General features: G+C 35.9%; 1 protein-coding gene across 1 annotated transcript in view; it reads left to right on the top strand.

Moving 5' to 3' along the window:
* The window catches only part of NUDCD1 (NudC domain containing 1), a 56,512-nt gene that overhangs the window by 9,976 nt on the left and 19,788 nt on the right, over positions 1–26,748 (top strand). Inside the window, exons 2-5 of the mRNA XM_036263952.1 lie at positions 1,943–2,097; positions 16,548–16,733; positions 18,369–18,549; positions 22,353–22,535. Of these exons, the coding sequence (XP_036119845.1) occupies positions 1,943–2,097; positions 16,548–16,733; positions 18,369–18,549; positions 22,353–22,535 (705 nt within the window). The remainder of the gene's footprint in view (positions 1–1,942; positions 2,098–16,547; positions 16,734–18,368; positions 18,550–22,352; positions 22,536–26,748) is intronic.

Below are 26,748 nucleotides of genomic sequence, written 5' to 3'. Positions count from 1 at the left end.
AACTTCATTCATCTGTAAACCTTTCCTTGTATAGTTCTATTGCTCTGTTATTTTTGCCCATTTGGCCATCATTTAGGTCTTTGAATACAAGTTTTTCTTCCTCCTCTTGCCTGCTTTTTCTTCTGTGTGTGTCTGTGTGTCTATAGATATACTTTTTAAGCTAACTCTACCTTATCCTTTGTAGCTTGGCTTAAATTTATGGAAGCTTCTGTTAATCTCCCCAAGTAGATTGTTTCCATTTGTTATCATGGTACGCAGTAATTTTTCTTAATAGCATTTAATCATATATTTACCTATGCAGTTATTTGACTGATGCCTGTTTCCCCACTCGATCATAAGTTTTAAGAAGATAGAGTTGCCTGGCCAGTGTGGCTCAGTGGATTAAGCATCATCCCATGGACTGAGATGTGCCAGTTTGATTCCCAGTCAGGGCACATGTCCGGGTTTTGGGCTCGATCCCCAGTAGAGGGCATGCAGGAGGCAGCCCATTGGCGTTTCTGTGTCACATCGATGCTCCTATCTCTCTAAAATATCAATAAAAACATATTTAAAAAAAAAAAAATTTTTAAATAGATTCCATGCTCATCATTGTATCATTGGTGCCTATTAAAATATTTGTTGAATAAATGAGTGAATGGTATAAGTCATCCAGGATTCAAAGTAGGTAATAGATTTAGGAACAGGTGAGCATTGTGGAATAAAACTTCCAATTAGGATATAGTAAGGTGAGTTTTATATTAAGATAAGGTATTGGCTCAGCTTGATACACTTATTTCCTATTGTAGCAGAAATTAATTCTAGGGCACGGCAGCCCTGAACTATAAGGGTTCCTATCTCTATGGAAGGAAGGAGGAGTGAGAGGCAGAGACCACATTTGGCAGATTTAAACTTATGGAAGCAGCGAAGAGAGTAGATCTTAAAAGTTCTCATTACAAGAAAAAAAAAAGTAACTATGTGAGGTGATGGCTGTGTTAAGTAAACTTATTGTGATTATTTTGTAATATATACATATATTAAATCGTTGTCCACCTTAAACTTATACAATGTTATATGCCAATTATATCTCAATAAAGCTGGAGAAAAGTAAAATAAAATTATGGAAGCAGCTAATACTTTAGTGGAAAAAGCTCTGTTTTTTGGTAGGAAACCTTGTGTCTGTTCCAGGTTAATATTGTTTTGTTCTGTACCCTTGGGGAAAATGTGGTATACCATTGGAGACGTCACTATTTGTGCTTACTTTTATTTCCATAAGTGTGTAATGAGATAATAAAAACACTCCATTAATGTTTGGTAAAAATCAGTGAGACAGCCCTGGCCGGTTTGGTTCAGCGGTTAGAGCGTCGGCCTGCGGTCCTGAGAGACCCGGGTTCTGTTCCCGCTAAGGGCACGTACCTAGGTTGCAGTTTGTCCCCGGCCCTGGTTGGTTGTGCGGGTGGCAGCCACTCGATGTGTTCCTTTCACATCGATGTTTCTCTCTCTTTCTCTGTTCCTCTCTCTCCCTCCCACTCTACCTGAACAACAACAACAAAAAAATCAGTGAGACAGTAGAGGTAAACACATTTTAAGAAGTATAAAAACACTTTATGGACTTAATATTTGTCAAGGAGACAGGAAATCCTTCAGTTTTAGAATTTGTTCTTTTTACTTATCATTACAAGAAGGAGGTGCTAAAAGAGAGAGGATTATGGCACAAGAAGCCCTATCTCCTGTGATCACCATATTCTAAGTTCTGCAAAGGCAAGGACCTTATCTGTTCTACTCACTGTGTATATCCTCTGCACATTGTTTCTGGTATTGTTTTTGAATGACTAACATAGTGAATTGTCCTGAAGGCTTCTGTGAATAGCCTTTGGTGATTTCTTTGCCATGTAGGCATTGTGTGGAAAGGAACAATCTGAGGCAAAACTCTTGATATGTGTGTTTACTTTTCTTAACATTTCAGCTGTGGCAGAAGTAAAACTGCGAGATGATCAGTACACACTGGAACACATGCATGCTTTTGGAATGTATAATTACCTACACTGTGATTCATGGTATCAAGACAGTGTCTACTACATTGATAACCTTGGAAGAATTATGAATTTAACAGTGATGCTGGTAAGGAAAAAATATACAATACTATATTAAGATTTTTAAAATAAATTTGATCCTTAATTTTCACTTTGAATCTGATATTCAGGGAATAGATGTGCACATACCTTTAATATAAGGAATTCTGTCACCTTTAATATAAGGAATTCTGTCAGCAGTTTATTAGGCTCCATTTCTGTTTAATTCAATTTTAATTTTTCCCTAAGTTCCTATTACTGCATGTATTTATTCCCCTCCACTCCCACCAGGAGGTACCTATTCTAATGAGTTTATTAATGTTGATGTAACTGTTCATTTCTCATTTTTTAATGTGAGATGTGTTATCTCTAACTGTGATAGGGGAATCTATTTTTCCTTTTAATTAATTTTTGCTTTATATATTTTTAACAATATTAATTGGGTATAAACATTTAGGATTGTTTTGTCTGCTATGGATTGGTCCTTTTAGGATCATGAAATGTCCTTTATTTCTAGGCTTTGGGAATAATTTTGTCTTGAAATCTTCTTATGTTAATATAGTCATGCTAGCTTTTTTAAAAAAATAGTATTTATCTTTTTTATCCTTTTAATTTCAGTTTGTCATGTTTTGTTTTGTTTTGTTTTTTTATCCTCTTTGAGGACATTTTTCCATTTTTTGTTCAGATAGAGTGGGAGGGAGAGAGAAACATTGACGTGACAGGGACACATTGTGTGGCTGCCTCCCACACGACCCAACCAGGGCTGGGGACAAACTGCAACCAAGGTGTGTGCCCTTAGCGGGAACCGAACCCAGATCTCTCTGGACTGCAGGCCAACGTTCTAACTGCTGAGCAAAACCAGCCAGGGTCAGTTTGTCATGTTTTTATTTTTATTTAGTTATATGTTAATCCTCACCTGAGGGCATTTTTCCATTGATTTTTAGATAGTCTGGAAAGGGAGTGATGAGGAGAGACAGAGACAGAGAGAAACATCAATGTGAGACAGACACATCGATTGGTTGCCTCCTGCCGGACCCCAAATGTGGCCAGGGATTGAACCTTCAACTCAGGCATGTGGCCTTGAATGGAATCAAACCCGAGATTCTTTACTCCATGGGCCCACACTCTAACCAATGAGCCAAACTGGCCAGGGCAGTGTTCTTATATTTGAAGTGTATCTCTTACAAAGAGCATTTAGTAAGGTCTTGTTGTTTATATCTAGTATGAGAATCTCTGTCCTTTAATAGGAGGGCTTAGCACATTTATATTTAATGTAATTACTGATATGGATGGGTTGATAGAACCATCTTTTCAGTTTGTTTCATCTATTCTTTGTTCCTTTGTGCCTGTGTTCCCACCTTTGGATTAATCAAGTCTGTCTTTTTTAATTAAAATTCCATTTATTTTTCTCTTTTGGCTTTTTATCTAAACCTGTTTGTATTACTATTATTTTTAATGGTTATTGTAGAGATTATAATATTCCTCTTTAACTTATCATAGTCTGCCTTTAATTAATATTATTCCACTTAAAAAACAACATATAAATCTTAAAAGAATATTTATTTTACTTCTTTACCATCTTTGAGCTATTTTTGTCATATGTTTTGCTTCGTTATATGTTGTGAACTCCACAGTACACTGTTAATATATTTGCTTTAATCAGTCAATGGTCAGTTAATAGTTTCCTAACTATTCTCTGCTCCTTCTAGCCATCCTGTGCATTGTATCTACAAGTAATCTAAATTGCTTGTCTAATGTTATTGCCTCTCACTTAAATCCCTTTAATATTTCCTTTATGACAAAATCCACACTTTATATTTTTTTCTTAAAAAAATTATTTTTCAGCTTGGTGATTTCCTCTTTATTGCTTTGAAAAATTCACACTTTTTAATATGTAATTTCAGAATAGGCAATGTGTTCATGTGATTTTAAAAAATAAGAAATTTGAAAAAGTATTTAGTGAAGTCTTTCTGATCTCATTTTTATCTCTCCTGTGTTTAATATTCATATTTTCTCTTCAACATTTTTTTTATTAGTTTATTATCTGTTCTTCTAGACGTGATTTGTTTTTTATGTTTCTGTTTTTTATTTTTTATTTTTTAAATATTTATTGTTGGATGTAAAATGTATTACAGATGTTCCACATTTTTCCCCCATTGACCCCCTCCTCCCCACTCCTGCCCCCCGTCTCACACTATTGTCTGTGTCCATTGGTTATGCATATAAGTTCTTTGGTTTATTTCTTCCCACCTCCCCAACCCCTTTCCCTTTGAGGTTTGTCAGTCTAGCAATTAATTTGTACTTCTTAATCCCTTCACCTTTTCTACCCATTCCCCCAACCTCCCTCCCAACTGGCAACCAACAAAATGTTCTCTGTATCTATGAGAATGTTTCTGTTCTACCTGTTCATTTTGTTTGTAGATTCCATTGTTGATAGATATGTATTCATTGCCATTTTGTTTGTTCATATATTTTATCTTTTTCTTCAAAAAGACCCTTCATCATTTCATATAATAACGGTTTGGTGAACTCCTTAACTTTTTCTTGTCTGGGAAAGTTTTTATATGTCCATCGATTCTAAATGACAGCTTTGCAGGATAGAGTAATCTTGGTTGTAGGTTCTTGGTTTTCATCACTCTGAATATTTCTTGCCACTCCCTTCTGGCCTGCAAAGTTTCTTTTGAGAAATCAGCTGACAGCCTAATGGGAACTCCCTTGTAGGTAACTAGCTGCCTTTCTCTTGCTGCTTTTAAGATTCTCTCTTTGTCTTGAACCTTTTGCATTTTGATGATGATGTGTCTTGGTGTGGGCCTCTTGGGGTTCATCTTGTTTGGGACTCTCTGTGCTTCCTGGACTTGTATGTCTGTTTCCTTCACCAAGTTAGGAACGTTTTCTGCCATTATTGTTTCAAACAGGTTTTCGATTTCTTGTTCTCGCTCTTCTCCTTCTGGCACCCCCAAGATGCGAATGTTGGCACGCTTGAAGTTGTCCCAGAGGCTCCTTACACTATCCTCATTATTTTGGATTCTTTTTTCTTTTTGCTATTCTGATTGGGCATTTTTTGCTTCCTTATATTCCAAATCAATGGTTTGCTCCTTGGATTTACGTACTCTATTATTGAAGCTGTGTAAATTATTCTTTATTTCAGTTAATGCCTCCTTCAATTCTAACTGTGTATCCATGATTTCTAACTGGTCCTTTTTTATGCTCTTGAGGCCCTCCCTAAGTTCACTGAGGCCCTCACTAAGTTCATTGAGCATCCTTATAAGCAGTATTTTGAACTCAGTATCTGTCAGGTTGCTTATCTCCATTTTGCTTAGTTCTTTTATTGGGGTTTTGTTCTGTTCTTTCATTTGGGACCTGTTTCTTTGTCTCCTCATTTTGGCTGCCTCCCTGTGTTTGTTTCAGTATATTACTTAATGAGAGGTATGGGGCTCGCTGAGACCAGATGCTGCTCGTTTGAAAGAATTTAGGAAAAACCTGAAGCAGGATCCAAGACAGGCCAATCCTATGGTTAAGCAAGTGGCAACAGCTTGGGTGGGCTTGAAAGTTGTGTGGGGCGGGGTGGGGCGGGGCGGGGCCTCAGGGAGTCAGCAGGGCGGGGCTACCAGTGTGAGCCAGGTTGCTGGAGTCCCAGATATGGTGACTGTCGCCCCCGGGAAGGGCTCACCAGCACGTTTGTCCAGGAGAAAGCCCCCTCTCCAGCCCTCGCTCCAGTGCCAAACAGCTCAGTTCTTCCCTGTGTGTCTCTGGCGCCCCTCGAGCTGCCTCCCCTCCGAGCTTAGAGGGAGAGAGTCCGATAAGTCCGTGCGCGGGCCCTTTAAGGAGCTGCCTGGGGCTCCAGCCGCCTCAGCCTCCCTGAGCCTCAATTCCCGCTGGTTTTTCCAGCCAGAAGTGATGGAGATTTTCTTCCTGGCACTGGAACCCTGAGCGGGGCACCTGGTGTGGGACGAGGACCCCTCAGTCCTCAGGGAGGACCTTCCCAGCCGCGGGAGCCTCCTGATTTTTATCCGCCACACGTGGGTGTGGGACCAGCCCTTCAAGGGCCGTCGCCGCCCCTCCTACCAGTCTCGGTGTGGCTGCTGCTGTAATTCCGTAGTTGTGGGACTTCCATTCAGCTGGATTTCAGGCAGTGTTGAATGATGGTTGTTCTGTAGTTTAGTTGTAACTTTGATGTGGTTGTGGGAGGACGCGATACCGCGTTTACCTACCCGCCATCTGGACCGGAAGTCTGTTTTTTATTTTTTCAACAAGTATAAGCACAAAGTGTTATACTTTTTTTAATAGCAAAGTAGGCAAAGTTTATTTTTGTACTCTCTCTCCACTCCTCCCCTCTTCATTACCCTCAGAAGTCCCATGTCTACCTGCCACGTACTACTTTTCCTATTCTCTTGTTCTATTCTTTATATGATTCTAAGTGTCAAATTTATGTCATGTTCCTCAAACCATAACAAAACAGCTCGTATTACCCAGTGCATTTGTGTTTCAGTCTGATAAAAATAATTCAACAGAAGTTATAGCTTCAAGATAGATTAAATGATCTCAGAGGGTATTTACGAGCATGAGTTAATACCCATTAACCTCCAAGTTGTCGGACGTGGAAGAGGCAACAATAGGGAATCTCGGCCCTTTCTCTTCCCCTCGGAGGCCAGGCTGAGCCTGCTCCCTTTCTTCCATGATCCCCCAGGACAACACTGTAAAAACATGCACGTGACCTAAAAGAACTATTCTGGTACAACTTCTGCAAATAATCTGAAATCATGAATCACAACTATAAGAGTGTGAAGAGTTTCTTGGATTTAGGAAAACCATATCACTAAGAACATAATCTTTTCATGTCATGTTCAGAATTTTCCATGAGGTCTAGCTGAATTTACTCTCATAAGTATCTTCTTCCTAGCATGATCCCTTCTCCCCCTTTCATGTCCCCACAGCGTTTGGTTCAGAGAACGGAAGCACTTAACTGAAGGAAACAGAGGTTCCCATGAAAACTAAGTAGAGAGTGAAATAGAAGCGAGAAACAGAGCATGTTCTGTTTTCTGGTGTGTGCCGGCTGATTTTTTAAGAAACTGTGCAAGTGATCTTGTTCTTATTTTTAAGCCTGTGTACATGGATAAAATATACAAACTCTTTTTCTTGGCATATGAAGTTTATAATGTCCTCTCTCCAACTTTGACTTTCACCACTTTATATAGACTACACTCTAGTAATCTATTACTCTAGTAATCTCACATTCTTACAGTTCAATTCCTGAGACATGCCCTATAGCCTGTTGCCTCCAGCCCTTTTCCCATGTGATTAACTCTACTTGGAACATTCTCTCATAGTTCTGTTACACTGCTTCCCAATCTCCACTTAAGCCCCAGGTAATCATTTCATCTAGGAAGCTTGCCCTGATAAGTCCTTTTGCTCCCCGAGGGAACATTTTAAACCATTAGTTCTCAGGTCTACGTGGACTATGAATTTGTTATACACCAGAGGTTAGCAAATTTTTTGTGAATGAGGCCAGATAATAAATCTTTTAGGGTTTGTGGGCCAGTCTTATGTCATATTTGCTCAGTTTTGCTGTAGTAGTGTGAAAACAGTAATAGACAGCATGAAAATGAATGAGCGTGGCTTCATTCCAATAAAACTTTATTTACCAAAACAGACAATAGGCCAGATTTGGCTCATGGACTACAGTTTGGTGACCCTTGGTCTAGACTGTGGGTCTTACATTTCTGTAATTCTAGCACCCAGCAGAAAGGTTGGTCAGTGTTGTTGAATGGATAGCAGCTGTTCCAGGTTTGTTCTTACTCTTTGGAGTTGGCTTTGCATTCTTTTTTTTTTTTTTTATCCTCACCCGAGGACATTTTTTTTGATATTTTGTTCAGATAGAGTGGGAGGGAGAGAGAGAGAGAGAGAAACATTGACGTGAAAGGGACACATTGAGTGGCTGCCACCCACACGACCTAACCAGGGCCAGGGACAAATTGCAACCAAGGTATGTGCCCTTAGCAGGAACCGAACCAGGTTTCCCCAGACCGCAGGCCAATGCTCTAACTGCTGAGCCAAACTGGCCAGGGCTGCTTTGCATTCTTGATAGATGTTTCCTCTTATTATCCAGGTACATATATGAGTCTTTGGTTTGTTGAAATAAATCATTTTACTGAATGAGAAATATTTATATTTATTCAACAAACATTTATTGAATGCTACTTTGTGCCTAGTACCCACACAAACATATAAATTGATAACATGTACAGTGGAAGTAGGGATAAAATGCAGAAATAGTATGGAGAAGTAAACAGTTTAGTAGTGTGCTTGGCTGGAAGAGGAGTGGGGATAGGATCACACAGGTCAGAGCCAAAAGCTTGATTTTTATCAGTTCATCCATTAATAATCACACTTTGGGATGCTAATCCCAACATAAATCACAAGACTGGAAATCTGGAATGAAAGTTTAATGATTGCATTTGAAATACTATAGATAAGCAGTGTGGACTGGTTAGTATATTTTTCTTCTGTTGGAAAGTTTCTATAGGAAATCAAATACAGCTGACTATTGAACAACTTGGGTATTAGGGACGCCAACTTCCTGCAGCTGAAAATCTGCATTTAACTTTTGACTCCCCCAAAACTTGGTTATCCCTTAGTATCTGGAAGGGATTCGTTCCAGGAAAAACTCCCAGATGCTCAAGTATATATAAAATGGTGTAGATTAATGCATACAGTTGGCCCTCCACATCTGAAGACTCCCAAGCAGATAAAAAATAGTACAGGGATTTATTGAAATAGATTTGTGTATAAGTGGACCCAGGCAGTTCAAAGTGTTGTTCATGGGTCAGATGTACTGAGTTTTATTAAAATAGCTTATTTGATGTGGAGTCAGAGTAAAGACTAAGATGTCCGATTCCTTTTTCTGACCTATTCTCTAGCTTCTATGGACACTTCAGAATAACTTGTTATAGTTCCTTATTTTGTTTAGTCCAACTTTGCCTGTCCATGGACTCATTTAAGATACTGTATACCTACATAGTGTATATGCATTATATATTTGGATGTGTGTACACACAAGCTAGTTGCCCAAAACATGCATGTGCACTTTATTGTGCACACATGATCATACGTATCCATACGCTGTCTGTGCATAGTTTGCATTTTATTGTCTTTTAAACTTAAGGGCTTTTATATTTTTAAAATTCTGTTATGTTTTATTTGTTTAGGAAAACAAATCTAAAATCTCAAAATTATTTTAAGAATATTGACTTTTATAAGCCTAACTCTGTATACATAGTCTGATATATAGTATTCACTTGACATTCAAAATATTTATTGCATGCCTACTTATATATTATGCATTGCTGTAAACACTGGCAGTGTTGCAGTGTTCAAAATAAAGTCCCTTCCAGTTTATTAATTTACAGTAGAATTTGAACTGCTTCTTTCCTTCTCTTCTCCAGTTTGAACTTGACATTGAAAGAACAACCTCTTTTGGTACATATGCATACATGTTCAAAGCAGTCTACGCCTGTCCGTGTGTGTGTGTGTGTGTGTGTGTGTGTGTGTGTGTGTGTGTAGTTACATTTGAATTTGTTTAGCATCTTGATAACTTTGAAAGGTTTTTTTTAAAATAAAGTTTCACTAGCCTTGGCCAGTTTGGCTCAGTAGTTAGAGCCTTGACCTGCAGACCAAAGAGTTCCAGGTTTGATTCTAGCCGAGGGCACGGCACATACCTCAGTTGCAGTTGATCCCCAGCCCTGGATTGGGGTCATGCAGGTGGCAACCAATCGATGTGTCTCTCTCACATTGATGTTTCTCTCTCTTCCTCCCACTCTGAAGATAAAGGTAAAAATATCCTCGGGTGAAGATTAAAAAACACAAAAATAATAAAGTTTCACTAGTAAGCAATAAGGAAACCATAATTTAGAATGGATGACTTCTGGGAAAGTTTCTACAAGTTGTCTTCTTTCTTCGTTTTTAATTATTTTCATCCTTGAACTCTTTTGCATTTCATATGTATTCTCTGTTTAGCAATTGGATTATAAAATTCTTGAATTATTTAATTGAAGAGACATAATACATTCTAAAAATAGTTTATTAGACCCTCTGTATAAAAGACATACCATGTATCTTTTTTCCCACTAGTAGGGATCATTATGTGTCTGAGTGAGGATCCCATACCCTGAATGTTAGTTTTTTTAAGTCACAGCTCCTGAGCTAGCAGGTGTCCCAACAAAGGAGTCCTCTGCTTTCTTGTCTAAGAAGTGTAAGGCTTGATCCTGGTTTTCTGGTATCCAAGCAAAAGAAAAGATTTTGTAGTTTTTAATCTTTTAATATGTGGGAATTCACTAAATAACCTATTTTCTTTAAGTAGTGTCCTTATTAACCATGTGCTTAACTGGTCCTACTGGCCAGAGTCAGTCTAGTTTTAACTTTTAATAGGGAAATCTATTACTAGGGTGGGAAGTTTAAATTGATTTTGGAAGAATTGGTATTTTTATGCCTTTAGTTTTTCCACCCCAGAACATGGTATGTCTTTCCATTTATTTAGCTCTTCTTTCATGTCTTTTAGTAAGATTTTTATAGTTTTCCCTTATGCTCATTTTATTAAGTATTTTACAGTTTCTTTATCTATCAATAGAAAATAGAATTTTCTATTTTCTAGGTGCTTATTTGTTTTATAAGCAGCCATCTTATTTCATAATTCAGTAATTTTTTTACCTACTCCCATTTAAGTTTTTAGAGTATACAGTTATATCATCAACAAAAGGAAATGGCTTTCTCTCTCCTTTTTCAATGTTTATGAAAATCGAAATAACATTTCCATGTGATTTCATTTTTACCTTATTGCTGTCACTAGATAGAACCTCGAGAAAATGCTGAATAATAATGGGGATTGCAAGTATAGCTGTTTAGATCTTGTTTTTAATTGTGGTGGATTTTAAATGTATTTAGGAAAATATTTACTGTTGGTTTTGATAAAAAGCTTTTATTGTTTTCAGGTTGTTGCCTTCACTTTTTGTTTCGATTTAATATTTTTTATTAAGAATGGCTGCTAAATTTTATCACATGCCTTTTCAGCACTCACCTATTGTTAGTGATTGTGTGCTTTTTAAAATTTATCAATGTAGTGATTTAGACTGATAAGCTTGTTAACTTCCTTAATTTCCTAGAATAAATCTTTTTGGGTAAGAGTGTATTATTTTTTGGATACATTGTTAGGTTTCTATTTGCTGACATTTTACTTAGAATATTTGTATTAATTTTCACAAGTTTTTTTCTATTAGATTTTTTTTTATCTTCACCCAAGGATATATTTATTGATTTGAGAATGAAGAGAGAGAGGGAGAGACATCAATGTGAGAGAGAAACAGATCTGTTGCCTCCCGTAAATGCCCTGACTGGGGATCGAACGCACAAGCTTTTTGGTGTTTGGGACAACACTCCAACCAACTAAGCCACCTGGCCAGGGCTCAGTTATATTTTGATTAAAGTTTTTCTGGCTTTCTTAAATAAATTGGAGAGCTTTTTGGCACTGGAATAGTTTAAAACCCAAAAGATCTGTTTTTTAGCCCTGGCCGGTTTGGCTCAGCAGTTAGAGCATCAGCCTGTGGACCAGAGAGTCCCAGGTTCGGTTCGCGCTAAGGGCACGTACCTCCGTTGCAGTTTGTCCCTGGCCCTGGCTGGAGCTATGTTGGTAGCAGCCAGTCAATGTATCTCTCTCTCTTCCCCCCTCTCTTCCTCCCGCTCTGTCTGAAGATAAATGCAAAAATGCCCTCAGTGAGGATAAAGAAAAAACAAAAAAAGATCTGTTTTTTTTTTTTTATTTTAAAGTTCCTCTTTGGACCTCTTATATATCCTGTTACCTTTTCGATGGTAATTGTCTAATTACCTATGCAGTTTATTGTATGGTTATTGGTTTATTTATGCTGTGTTTCTTAAGTAATTTAGGGGTTATGTTTTTTTTTTAGCTAGGCAAATTATTTGTTTCCTCTTAAGTTTCCAGTTTTGTTCCTGTAAAGTTGCATATATTATGCTCTTAAGATTGTTGTCTTTTTCCCCTCTATTTATTCATCAAACTTTAGAAAGTTTTAAAGAACCACGTTTGGGGTTGTTTTAGTTTGTTTTCTATTTAATTAATTCAATTTTGTCTTTGTTTTCTAAACCGTATTATACATCATAATCACTGGGAGCAACTGATTTAAAAAAAGATAATTTCAGGTTACTGTTTCTAAAGATTCTGATTCAGTATGTCAGGGTTGGTCATGCCTAGGAATCTGCATTTTATCAAGTATCTCAGATGATATTGCTTGTGTTTCAGGGACATGTTTTAAGAAACTTGCACCTGTGATTTTTTTTTTTAAGTCAAAGTCTCACATGTTCATATCCCAGAGAGGCTCTTTTCCTGTGGCTAGTGTCCAAATGACCACCCTTGTTAAGTCTAGGCAGAACATCATCGTGGTCAAAGTGAAGGCAGTGGGGCCCCAGAAGGGAAATTCACCCATTGTGTGGACTTTAGATTTTGTCAGGAGCCAGCAGGTGGCAGCAGTTCAACACACAGATTTATAGAGGCATTATACTTCCTAGTCAGTTTAATTCGTGGGCTTACAGTTATAGAGAAATGTCAATTGGGAGGAAGTATACTTAGGAAGTAGAAAATGCCTTAGGAAAGTAAAAACTTGTGTTTAAATTTTTTTTTCATTTTATTATGGTATTATGGATTATTTTTAAGTAATGGATTCATTTTCTTAATATTTAGGAAATTAATTGTCATAATTTTTTTCCCATTTACCTGAAAAACTAGTTTCTGCTACTACAAGAGTGTCATCTTGTGGTGCATCTTTAAATTTCACTTGAAGTTTCAGGGAGAGTTACTGGATTACATTTGTAAGCATGCGTGTTTGTGAGGCTGTGTCTTGGAGTGACAGGTCACACCAGTTAGTCCAGCTCAAATGTATGCCAACATGTTCCTCTCTAGACCTGAATCTCCACTTATTTGCTATGGTTGAGTTTATTATTATGGAGCCATTAGTTTTCCTAGTTAAAGAAAAAATAAAAGGAGTAAACTCTTAGAACTGTGTGCGTAATGCATTCTTGAAAGCTTAATGTTGCATAGAGACATTACTCAAATAGCAATGAATTAAGAATACCTTTTCTTAAAGCTTTAACAAAAAAAAAGTAAAGAGGAAGATTTTTTCCAAATAAAGTTAAAAATTATTAGTAATGATAGCCTTTCTCCAGAAAAAGATCACTTCTTTTTAAAAGGGCAAAATTTTAAATGCCAGTGTCTAATAATACTAGTAAATGGTATTCTTATCTAATTTTGCTTGACTATATGTTAGGAAAATGTTTTGTTCCTTCAAAGTTTATCTCCTTGTAGATGAAATTAAGAGGCTCTTAAACTCCTATTCATAGATTTTTAAAAATAAATATATATGGTTTATATATTAGTATTTACTATTTATAATGCCATTTATATGTGATGTGTAGACATTATAATTTGTATTATGTTTTATTAAGAAATCTAATAAAGCCCTGGCCGGTTTGGCTCAGCAGTTAGAGCGTCGGCCTGTGGTCCTGAGAGACCCGGGTTCGGTTCCTGCTAAGGGCATGTACCTCGGTTGCAGTTTGTCCCCGGCCCTGTTTGGATCGTGTGGGTGGCAGCCACTCGATGTATCCCTTTCACGTCGATGTTCCTCTCTCTCTCTCTTTCCCTCCCACTTTATCTGAACAAGGTATCAAAAAATGTCCTCAGGTGAGGATAAAAAAAGAAATCTAATAAAAATTACTGGGGATAGTGTGAAGTAAAACTGAGTATAAGTAGGTGTATTCATAGTGGGGTTTTTGGAGGGGGAGTATTCTAGACATTACAGTGAGATCTGAGATATCATTTGTTTAGAAAAACCTGGGAAGTGGTTCTTTTCAAGAAAGTGTGGTGTATTCAAGGAGGAACATCAACCTTTGGAGTGGAGTGGATCAGGATTTGAATTGTGGCCCTGCCATTTTCTAGGAGTGAGACCCACACATATTATTTAATCTTTTTGAAACAGAGCTCTTTATCTTCTTAAAATGGGGGTAATCATTTCAACTTTGTCAGATTTGGTAACAAATAAGGTGGCAAAAAGTCAAAGCACTTACTTAGTATAGTGCTTTTACATTATAGTCATTCAGTAAGTGTTTTATTTATCAATGAAATTTTAACTCTTTGCAATTCAGCTGTGAAGTGTTTCCTCAGAATTATTTCCAGCAGCCTTGAACATAGTTACATTAGCATTTTTTTTTTTTTTTTTTGTCCAGAAGAAGAAAATGATCAGGTGGGACCAGGACATTATAAATGCAAATTACATAAAGTGTTATTATATAATGAACACTTTGTAAAACTGTCAATGGAGATTATTAAAAATGATTTAATATTGTAATTTAAGATTTACAGAAGGAAATATCTTATTGTGTGCAATAGTGACTTAAAGTTAGCCCTGCCTTGTAATTAAGGGCTCTCTAGGTTAGATGCAGTGAAGGGCATGTGTGGAGATCACTAGAAAGCTTTCCTTTGAAATAACTGTTTTGAAGAAGTCATAACATTTTATTTTATTAGTACTTTTAAATTATATGTATAATACATAAATTGCTCTGTGGATAAAAATAGTCAAGCAATGGTATTTAAAGCAATAAAGGAAACTTGTCCTCCCCATTTCTCCTCCTATCACCAGTCTCAATCCAATCTTACTTGTTTTCTAATGGTAAACACTTATTAACAGACTAGCATATATCTGTCTTACACCTTACTCTGTGCTGTCAAATTAAAACATTTGTTTACTTCAACATATTTGGATTTGTACTATACATATTCTACATCTTTTTTTTTTTCAGTTATTAACTTGGAGATCTTTTTATGTCAGTATATAAATTCACTTCAGTATACTTAACACTTATTAGGATTTATTACTTTTTGCCTCAAAGGAGAATGTATACCCAGGGGAACTAGAGAATAGCTCAGTAAGAGGATGTAAGAAAGGACTTATTTTATTATTATTATTTTTTTTATCCTCACCTGAAGACATTTTTCGATATTTTGTTCAGATAGAGTGGGAGGGAGAGAGAGAGAGAGAGAAACATCGACGTGAAAGGGACACATCGAGTGGCTGCCACCCGCACGACCCAACCAGGGCCGGGGACAAACTGCAACCGAGACATGTGCCCTTACGGGAACCGAACCCGGGTCTCTCCAGACCGCAGGCCGATGCTCTAACCGCTGAGCCAAACCGGCCAGGGCAACAAAGGACTTATTTTAAGATTGGGTTTGTACTAGGTGACTTGAGGGGAGGATTTGGTCATTCTAAAAACTTCATGCAGGCTGTGTTTGTTATCGAATTAGTTAATTAATGTTATGTAAATCACTAAAATATGAGTACGAAAAGAAGGAAAGGTGCTGTTTGAAAAAACTATATTCTATGCTTTAGAAACAAACAATGGGTAACAAAAACTTGAGGCTAGTAAGAATATTGAATATAGTTTACTTAAATCTGATATACTGATCTAAACAGTTCTAGGAGCGGGGAATGAAATGTGTGAATCAAAGATTATTCTTTTCCTGTAGAAAAACTGTTAACTGAAAAATAAAACAAGAACAAATTTGAGTACAGTGTATGAGGGAAAGTTTATTTTCTGAATTGTAGGTCTGTGTGTGTGTGTATTTGTAGAACATTAATGGTGCAATCCATGTAGGAGCACCTGGACACAATAAAGAAGTATTGACAAAAGCCTAAGTTCATAGTCTCCATGTGGTGTTTTCATATCACAGGCTGATGTCTAAGTAGGCATTTAGAATGGGATGTGGTATTTCTAATTAGTTAAAAATGCTGATCATTAAACTTAAGAGCAGAATAAAGACTGGAATACTACATTGTCTACATATTTCTGTGTAACAGCCTTCTTCAAAACGTAGTGACTTGTGGTGATCATGTTGTTAGGTATATATAAATGTTGAATAACTATGCTGTAATTAATATAATATTGTATGCTAACTATATTTTAATTAAAAATAACTTAGTGACTTGAAATAATAAACATTTGTCATCTCACATTTCTGTGGGTCAGAAATTAGAGAGTGACAGTTTCTTGTGGAATTGTAGTCAGGAAAATGTCAGCCAGGACTGCCATGATTTGAAGGCTCAACTAAGGCAGAAGGATACACTCCCAGGATGATTCACTCACAGAACGCTGGGTATTGTCAAGAGCCCTCAATTCTTACCCACGTGGGTCTACCATGTGCTGTCCTAGAAAGAGAGACAGGTAGATGTGAAGTCTTTTATGACCTAGTCTGGGAAGTCACATAATCTTCACTTCTGCCATATTTTATTAGAAGTGAGTCGGTAGTACAGCTCATACTCCAAGGGAGGGCAATTAGATACCTTCTCTTGAGGAGGAGAGTAACTACTGTACTGCAGATATTTATTCTGTTTGTGTATGGACCAAAGAGATAACGGGATTCATTTATAATATTTGTCTGCTTTTTAGGACACTGCCTTAGGAAAACCACGAGAGGTATTTCGACTTCCTACAGATTTGACAGCGTATGACAATCGCCTTTGTGCATCTATCCATTTCACCTCTTCTACCTGGGTCACCTTGTCAGATGGAACTGGACGATTATATATCATTGGAACAGATGAACGTGGAAATAGTGCTTCTGAAAAATGGGAGGTGAGGTGTTTTTTCTTTAGATTTACGCAAAGGCTGGAAAGTATATATAAATTAAGGACCTTAATGATTTTGGAATAACACTTTAGGGATAGTTTGTGTGTGACTTCTTGGTTTTTATTATATATAATGTTTTGAATATCATCTATTTAATTAAATTATAAAATGTATGTCTTTTACAAAACTGATATGTTAACCATTCCTGTTTTAATTTGGGATCAACGCAGTTGTCAAGAATTGCATTGATTTTTTTTCAACAAATATTTGAGTGTTTTATATATGTAAAACAGTACACTAAACATTGACATTGACTTCTTATTGAAGAAGAATTAGCCAAAAAATTACACTGGCATAGCTTTTCTCCTCTCCTCATGTTATATTTGCTGGTGTGTTTATGAGTCCAGCATGCTTCCATTGCAGCCCTCTGCTAGCTGTCTGCTATGAAAGCATTCCCTGCTTAGGAAAATGCACTACAACACAAATACAGGAATGTGCCGATCTCTAACATGCCATTTTTACTTCAGTTTTCTTAACACAGTGTAACAGATTTAAATCTGAGGAGCAGGTTAGGGTTTTAATAGTAATAAAGAATTAACTTCTCTAGAGGCACAGGTTTTGAAAGTGGAAAAGATTGATACTGAGTTATACGAAAAGTATCATGATACTGCAAGTGTCCAAATTTCAGCAGGTGGTCTTTCAGTCTAGGTAGATAAAGATATGAACTTAATATATTTAACATCTTATAAAATGTTTTTATCAGACTGACAGATACTTATCAAGGTTTTAATTATTTGAGAAAAATCAAGAAAGCTTTAGAACAAAATGGTTTACTTTTCTTACTAAGTTATACTAAATGGTCTAATACCAAATTGTATTATGTTTTAAAAAAAACCAAACTAAACAAAACACAAAATATATGACCAGAACAATAATGTCTTGTTTTCCAGAGGCCTTTGCTGGCCTTTGCAGTCACAATTTCAAATATTCATTGGACATTGTGACATAACTTTTTTTCCTTTTTTTACTGAGGCAATATGGTATATAACACAACTACCTGAAACAGTTGGAAGGAGTTTGGAGAATGATGGGCCTTTGACTCTTTGTAAACTTTCAGAAAATACAGAAAGACAAACCAGAAGTAAAAATAGGACAAAAGTACACATGCGCACATACACACAGGTGAACACACACATGCATGCATGATATCCAGAAACTAAGAGGAAAAAGAAATCAAATATGAGACGGGAAGAAATGGAGGAATTAATCGTATTAACCTGCTCAAGTCCTCTCTCTTTGTGTAGAGCACTGTTTTCCCTTGATAATTCACTTCTAGGAGATTGCTTTTAGTTCTCTTTCTCCTTTAGATGCTGTTTGAATGGCCTGTTTTTATCTTTGTTTTTAAGCCAAGAGTACTGATCTGTTTTCTTTGTTAAACAAAACAATATTTTTTTAAAAGTTCTTCAAGGAGTCATATTTTAAGTTGCAACCTTTATTTAAAGGGTTTTAAAATTTTGTATTCCTTTCATAAATAATGTCGAGATTAATTGTTGGATTGTCAGAATTATGTGTATTTTCTCTGCTATCTGTACTCATGTAATATATACAATTTTGTGTGCGTCATCTTCTTTTCTTTTCTAGATTATGTTTAATGAAGAGCTAGGGAATCCTTTTATCATAATTCACAGTATCTCACTGCTGAAAGCTGAAGAACATTCAGTAGCTACCCTACTTCTTAGAATAGAGAAGGAAGACCTGGACAGGAAAGGAAGTGGTTTCTTTGTTTCCTTGGAGTGGGTCACAATCAGTAAGAAAAATAAAGGTAAAACATAATATATTCTGAATCTCTTCATGATTTAGTAGGTTTAAAGTACAAATCTGTTCCTATAAATGCTGTTTACTTTTCCTTGAGTACTGAATTATGGTTCTAGTACTTGTCCTCCAGTGGAATGAATATTATCTAGATTTCTCCTTAGGTATGGATTATTAAAAAAAAAAAAATGTGTTTCCCCAATCAATTATGCCTTTTTTATAAGAGAAAACATTATTACATAATTTTTGAAGAATTTAAAGTGTGTATTTTACTATATACAATAATATATGTGGATATATGTACACATATACATGTGTACAAAAGAATTCATATATACAGGATGGGGCAAATATAGGCTTACAGTTCATACAGGAAATAATGCAATAATTAATAAGTAATATAAGAATAAACTATTTCACATACTCAACAACTGTAAACGTACTTTTGACCCCCCCAAATATAAAACTAAATGTAAATTAATTATAAGTCGCAGTGTAATTGAAATATAAATTAAATATAACTGCGTAGATGCACCTAGGCATATGTATGTAGATATATATAATGTATGTGTATATTATCATAATATATATATAAAATCAGAATAGTTTATAAGTAGGCTGAATAAATTTCCTAGATTTTTTTTTGAAATGTTTCATATAATTTGTTTTTCTACCCAGTATTGTAGTTTCCTCTCTGGAGGAACATGGTGTGTTAAATCTTTAGATTAGGTGTTGGAAATTTTTTTCTGTAAAGGGCTAGATGGTATCCATGTGATCTGTATCACTTGGTGCAAAAGCAGCTAGACAATACATGAATGAGTATAGTTTTATTCTAACAATACTTTATTTATGGACACCGACATTTGGATTTTATGTAATTTTTACATGTACTTAAATATTATTTTGATTTTTAAAATCATTTAAAAATAGATAATGTATTGTTTGGCATATAGGCTGTAATGTGCAAAATCCCTGCTTTAGGTAATAAAATCTTTATTTTTTAATTAAATTGCTTAACATCTTATAGGAGAAATTGTCATGCATGTTCCTTCTCCTTTTCTCTAAGACACTTGGTTTTGTGACGACTTTGGCTTCACGCACAGGAACTCGCATCAGAATGCCTCGGGACACAGCGGCACTCGCTCTCCCTCCATCACTTCTGTTCCCGTCATCTTTGTTTCCTTGCCTCAACCAGACAGATATATTTAGACTCACCGTTCTTTTATTTTTCCCCAAAGCTAATTTTAATTATTGTTATTGTAGAAATATTTTTTCTGTGGTTCACTTTATCTTTTTCTTTTCTTACTGTCTCATTTCCTTTTTCCTCCTATTACTAATATAATTGTGCTACTTTTTCATTTTATTTTTAAATGAAAATAACAGAGTAGTGTTTTTATCTGTGTTGAGTGGAATATTTTATGAATTATATTTTGTGGTCAACTTAGTTTTAAAATGTGGGCATGCAGTATCCCCATTACACATTAAGCATATTAAAGTTTCTAAACATTTTATTTATTTATTTTTTTCTCCTCACCCGAGGACATTTTTCCATATTTTGTACAGATAGAGTGGGAGGGAGAGAGAGGAAGGGAGAGAGAGAGAGAAACATCGACGTGAAGGGACACATCGAGTGGCTGCCACCCGCACGACCAACCAGGGCCGGGGACAAACTGCAACCGTACGTGCCCTTAGCGGGAACCGAACCCGGGTCTCTCCGGACCGCAGGCCGACGTTCTAACCGCTGAGCCAAACCGGCCAGGGCGTGGTCAAGTTAGTTTTAAAATGTGGGCATGCAGTATCCCCATTACACATTAAGCATATTAAAGTTTCTAAACATTTTAAATAAAAAAGAAAATTTGATTTTAATCCAGACTCTCCCAACTTAACCATGGAACTTACTTGAAACGTATTTATTAATTTTCTGTCCCATACATGTTGGGTAAAGCTACACTGTAAAATACACAATATCTAACTTTGGGTCTGTAGTGGCAGGTAGGACTCTGTCTTGCATGTACCTGTGTAGGAAAAATAGGAGTTTTTAATTTATTCATGAAATGAAAAGTCTGTTTTTACATATGTATAAATAAATGTGTGAAAGTAGGTGAGGGTTTTAGAGCAAAAACAATAATTGATATTTTAGAATAGATTCTGTTATTGTGTATAACTCAGATGATACTGAGTTATGATTTTGACTACTCAATGTGAAGCTTACAAGTAGAAACCACTTTAATAGAGTAATAGTATATGTAAAGGTGTGGACTTAACTGAAATGTTTGGGTACTTTTTAAAGCAAAAAATAATGTATTTTTATAGGAGAATAAATTCAGTTAATTTATCAGACACTTTCAGAATATAGTTATTTATACCTTAAACATTCTAAGTACAATTATTTATGTTTGATGAATTAGGCAAATAGATCTGTTTATGGGTATGTATAAAAATCATTTCTACCTTAAACATATTTTATTTATTTATTTATTTATTTTTTATCCTCACCCGAGGACATTTTTCCATTTTTTGTACAGATAGAGCGGGAGGGAGAGAGAGGAAGAGAGACAAAGAGAAACATCGATGTGAAGGGACACATCGAGTGGCTGCCACCCACACGACCAACCAGGGCTGGGGACACACTGCAACCGAGGTACGTGCCCTTAGCGGGAACCGAACCCGGGTCTCTCTGTACCGCAGGCCGACGCTCCAACCGCTGAGCCAAACCGGCCAGGGCCATATTTTATTTTAATAAAACCCCTTATCAATAGCTAGAGAGGGCAAAAAAAAAAAAAATAGTCCACATCACACTTTTTCCCTTATCCTCAATTTGTGGCTCTTTTCAGAAGATGCAATCATATACTTGCTGGGAAAGTAGACAGGCTTTAGTCAAGGAAAAGGTAGATCCTTCAGAGGCTGATATTTCAGGTAAGTCAGTCACTTTCATGATCTAGAGCACTTCTGTCCTATAGAAATTTCTGCAGGATGGACATGTTTTGTGTGTGCCATTCATTGTGTGGCTATTGAGTACTTGAAATGTGGCTAGTGTGATTAAGGAAATGAATTTCAATTTTACTTAATTTTAATTAAATAGCCACTTGTGACTAGTGGCTACCACATTGGGTTAGAACAATTTTTATCAAATCCAGTATTTTAAAATAGGGATTTATTTACAGAATATTAGGTGGTCAGTTTCTTTAATCCTTTTTATCTGTAAAGACACCCAATAGCCTGTCCAATGTGGCTTAGTGGATTGAGTGTCATCGCGTGGACTGAGAGGTCCTGGTTTGATTCCTGGTCAGGGCACATGCCCGTGTTGCAGGCCGATCCCCAGTGGGTGGAATACAGGAGGCAACTGATTGATGTTTCTCTCTCACACTGATATTTCTTTCTCTCCCTTCCTGTCTCTCTCAAAAAAAATTTTTTTTTATCCTCACCTGGGGATATTTTTTCCATTTTTTGTTCAGATAGAGTGGGAGGGAGAGAGAGAGAGAGAGAAACATCAATGTGAAAGGGACACATCGAGTGGTTGCCACCCGCACAACCCAACCAGGGCCGGGGACGAACTGCATCCGAGGTACGTTCCCTTAGTGGAAACCGACCTGGGTCTCTCTGGACTGCAGGCCAACGCTCTAACCACTGAGCCAAACCAGCCAGGGCTCTCTAAAAAAATTTCAAAATATATTTTAAAGAAAGACACCCAATAGTATGCCTTTTAATAGTACATTTAAAATATTTAATTTGAATTGAAATGAACATACAGATATTTTCATAATATAGTCTTTATTTGTAATTTTTGTTCAAAGATACTTGATATTCTTTCAGATAATGAAAAATATGAAATTATTAAACGTGATATTCTCCGTGGAAAGTCAGTGCCAAATTATGCTGCCATTGAGCCTGATGGGAATGGTCTAATGATCATCTCCTACAAGTCCTTCGCGTTTGTTCCCGTTGGTCAGGATATTGCAGAAAATAAGGATGAAGACATGTCAGATAAAATCAAAGGTAATTTTACTTTTCATCTTTATAGAATTCATATGTATTTATATGTATATATATTTATGTCTGGTTTTTCTGCCCAGTTAGGTAACAGGTTTTACCAGGTCAAGATAGGTGCTTTATTATTTTTTTATTTTCTTTTATATTTTCCAGAATAATCTTTGTAAAATATACCACCTAAATAGTGGAAACTAGTTTAATTTAATAATTTTATAATTACCAAAATAGTTTAAAATATATATATATTTGCTTATCTGATCAAATGTTTAATCAATACTTGGTGAAAGAATAAATATATATTTTAGCTATTGTAAATAGCACTGCTATGAACACAGGGGTGCATATTATTCTTTCTGATTGGTGTTTGAGGATTCTTGAGATATATACCTAGAAGAGGGGGCACTGGGTCAAATGGCAGTTCCATTTAAAATTTTTTGAGGAAAATCCATACTGTTTTCCGTAGTGGCTGCACCAGTGTGCATTCTTACCAGTAGTGTATTAGGGTTCCCTTTTCTTCACATTCTTACCAGCACTTGCTGTTTGATGATTTGTTGATGGCAGCCATTCTGACAGGTATGAGGTAATACCACATTGTCGTTTTAATAGCATCTCTCTAATGATTACTGACGCTGAATATTTTTTCATATGTCTCTTGGCCATTTGTATGTCCTCTTTGGAGAAGTGTCTGTGTAGGTCCTCTGCCCATTTTAATTGGATTATTTGTCTTCTTTTGTTGAGTTGTATGAGCCCTCTATATATTTTGGAAATTAACCCCTTATCAGATGTATCATTGGAAAATATGTTGTCCCATACAGTGGGACCCCTTTTCATTTCATTGATGGTTTCTTTTACTGTGCAGAAGCTTTTTATTTTGATGTAGTCTCATTTGTTTATAGTGCTATTTACAATAGCTAAGATCTTGACACAGCCCAAGTGTCCATCAGTAGATGAGTGGATAAAAAAAGCTTCAGTATGTTTACACAATGGAATACCGTGTAGCTGCATAAAAGAAGGATCTCTTACCCTTTGAGAAGCATAGAGGGACCTGGACAGTATTAAGCTAAGTAAAATAAGCCAGTCAGTGAAAAACAAGTATCACATGATTTCACTTATATGTAGAATCTAATGAACAAAATAAACTGACAAACAAAATAGATCCAGAGACAGTGAAGCAGGGAACAGACTAATGAACCTCAGGAGAGATAAGCCAAAGAACTTACATGCATATATGCATAACCAGTGGACACAGACAATAGTATAGTAAGGGGGGGTCGAGAGCAGGGAGGAGGGTGTCAGTGTGGGGGGGAGGCATATGTAATACTTTCAACAATAAAGATAAATTTAAAAAATAATAAAAAATGTATTGGTCTAACTTCAAAATAAATAATGCCTATTGGCATTTGTGAAGCTGGCATTCATATTAAGGATATTAATCTTTTAAAATAAACTCAATTCTGTTCATTTTAAGTGTATACTAATGTACATGTTTTTACCTTTTCTACTAAATTGAAGGAAAGTTCCTTGAGGGCATATAATCACTGACTGTTTTCTGTGGAAACTGAGGGACTGAATGAAGGTTTGTAATGTTTTTAGAGTGAAGAGAGGAACAAGGTCTGTCAGAAGAAGTTTACATTTATACACAAAGAATCCATATTCCTTTAAAAATATTCCAGAGATATATAAATATATACCAGTATAAAAATAGTCCCTCTATAATCACAACTGTTTATGCTTCTGATGTTTATAGCCAGAGAATAGCATATTTTTAATAGAGATTTTCACAATATTTAACCAATACACATATTACTCTGACTGTAACTTTTGTGTTACTTATTTAAATAAAATTTAGTTTTACTATTTTTATATATTTATATCATTCTAAAAATGATTTTTTGGAAAAGTATTTGAAAACAGTAAATTAATAAATATTTGAAAAATATTTTCCCCAGGCTTTTAAATATCACTTCAGAATACAACGGCTGTGCTTGGTGGCCTTTTATTTAGCCTCTTAACAAACTTGGTTTCCACATATGTGATATTTTAGATTACTTCTAAGATCCCTTTTGGAATAAATTCTACAGTTCTGTCTTAATTGTAATATTAAACTCTCCTAGAGCTTAGCCAGAACAGCTATTCATATTTCTAAACCATAGGGCCTTTAGAACTTAACTCCTTACGTGAGCAGTTGTGACAAAGGGAAAGAAGGCCTTAATCTTTGTAACCATTTTGACTAGAAGCTAGGATCATGTGGTCCAAGACAGATTGCAGGTAGGTGGGACAGGTGTTTAAACTCCTATCAGGTTAGATTTTTTTTTTCTTGTTGACAATTCACATTGTATTTTGCATTCTTCCTGAGTTTATTATTATGTCTGTCCTTCCCTTTAAATATAAACCTCAAATCTCTTCCAATTTTTTGTTTCCCTTCTAATAAACAGTCTATACTTAATTTTTTGTTTTCAATTTCTCTTGGGAAATTTATTCTATATTTTGTCATAGGATTTCCATAATGATAAGGGGAAAATGTAATTTAAACCAAATTATGGATAGCTTGTTGATTATAGCCTGTGTTCTTTTAAACAGTCTTCCGATATATACATATGTGTGTGTGTGTGTGTGTGTGTGTGTGTGTGTGTGTGTGTAGATACTGGTCTCATTTTCTGTAAACCTCAAGAATACATTGTTTATTGCCCATTTTGTATTGTTACAGTAATTTAAATAATAGTATTTGCTTTGAAGGATCTAAAACACGATTTCTAAAAAGATACAAAGGCACTCTAAGCAACCAACAGCTAAGAAAAGCATTTAGGTATTTGTATATGTTGAATGGAAAGCGGATTTAAAAATTCTGACTTTCCCTTTTGTCTGTTTCCATGATTTTTAATTTATACTAATAGCTCACATGATTTTGCAAATTCCTTTCATCCCGTATCTGGCAGAAGTTATCCATGTATTCCAGTAGACAGAAATATGAATGAAACAAATTACTTGCCTTAAGGAACTTATAGTTATTAATCTTTTAAGCAATAGTTGAAAGTTTTTCAGTGAGTTTAAATTAAAAGTACTACTAAAGGCAAAAGAGAGGATCTGAGACTTTTTAAAGGAATGTGGTGCAGTTCAGAAATTACCCCAAAGTAACAATTTTATCCTGAAAATTCATGATATTTTATATCTGTTTCTACAGTATCAAGTTTGTTAAATTTTTTAACATCAAGTGAAGGTGACCTATTAAAATATACACCATACTTATGCTATATCTCTGAGCATATTTAATACCCCCAAAGTTTTTACATACAACAGCACCAAAAACCCACACAATAACGCACATTGAATGAGAATTTATAATACATTTAGATAACAGGATTGATATTAAATGTTTTATATATGTTAACTCATTTAAATGTCAACAGTCCTAGAGGTGTGTAATATCCTGTTACTTAATATACAGATTAGGAAAATGAAGCTGAGATAAAATTGCATACCAAAATTAGTAACTGGTTGACCGAGGATTATGACCCAGGACTAGTTAACTCTGGAGCACTGGCTCCTAAAGGCTATGTAATATTTCTTTCTGATGAGTGGGTGGACAGATTAATGCTTATGGATACCATTAGACGAATATTTATTCACTGTGCATTTAAGTCATATTTTCTTAGTTCTGTGATGATACTATGATAGGTCTAAAGGTGTTTCTTTACTAGTTGGCTTTTTAGGAAATAGGCCAAGGAGATAGAGTAGGAGGTGAAAAGAGGATTCTTTTACTGGGAACTTTGACAAAATATGCTGACAGCCTTTGAATTTACTGTGAAATTGCTTTCATGCAACAAAGTTGTGGGGTAGAATAGCCAATACTTTTTATAAGCAAAATATATCTTCTGTTTCTTGTGTGGATGTGGATGTCCCATCAAATAATAGTGGTCTTCTGCATCACAGAAGAGTTGCCTTGCCTTGCTCTAACATGGGCAAATCAAGGTGAAAGTTTCAGACAGCGGTTTATGACATATTTGGTATTCTTTTGAACTCGGACTCCACTGTGTGTGTGTGTGTGTGTGTGTGTGTGTGTGTGTGTGTAAGGAGAAGAAGGAGGAGAAAAAGAGAGGGACTGGGAGGCAGGGAGTGAACGAATGCTGCCATTACTATTTTAGGAATACTTAGGTAAGCCTGGAAAAGAAAAATTTGAAGTGCAATTGCTATAACTCTGGGTGAAAAGCCTCCAAAGAGA

The sequence above is a fragment of the Molossus molossus genome, unplaced genomic scaffold (genome assembly GCF_014108415.1).
Source record: "Molossus molossus isolate mMolMol1 unplaced genomic scaffold, mMolMol1.p scaffold_m16_p_16, whole genome shotgun sequence".
In the NCBI taxonomy this organism is placed as follows: domain Eukaryota; kingdom Metazoa; phylum Chordata; class Mammalia; order Chiroptera; family Molossidae; genus Molossus; species Molossus molossus.
The sequence above is the reverse complement of the archived record's forward strand: the minus strand, read 5'-3'. Positions and strand labels throughout refer to the sequence as shown.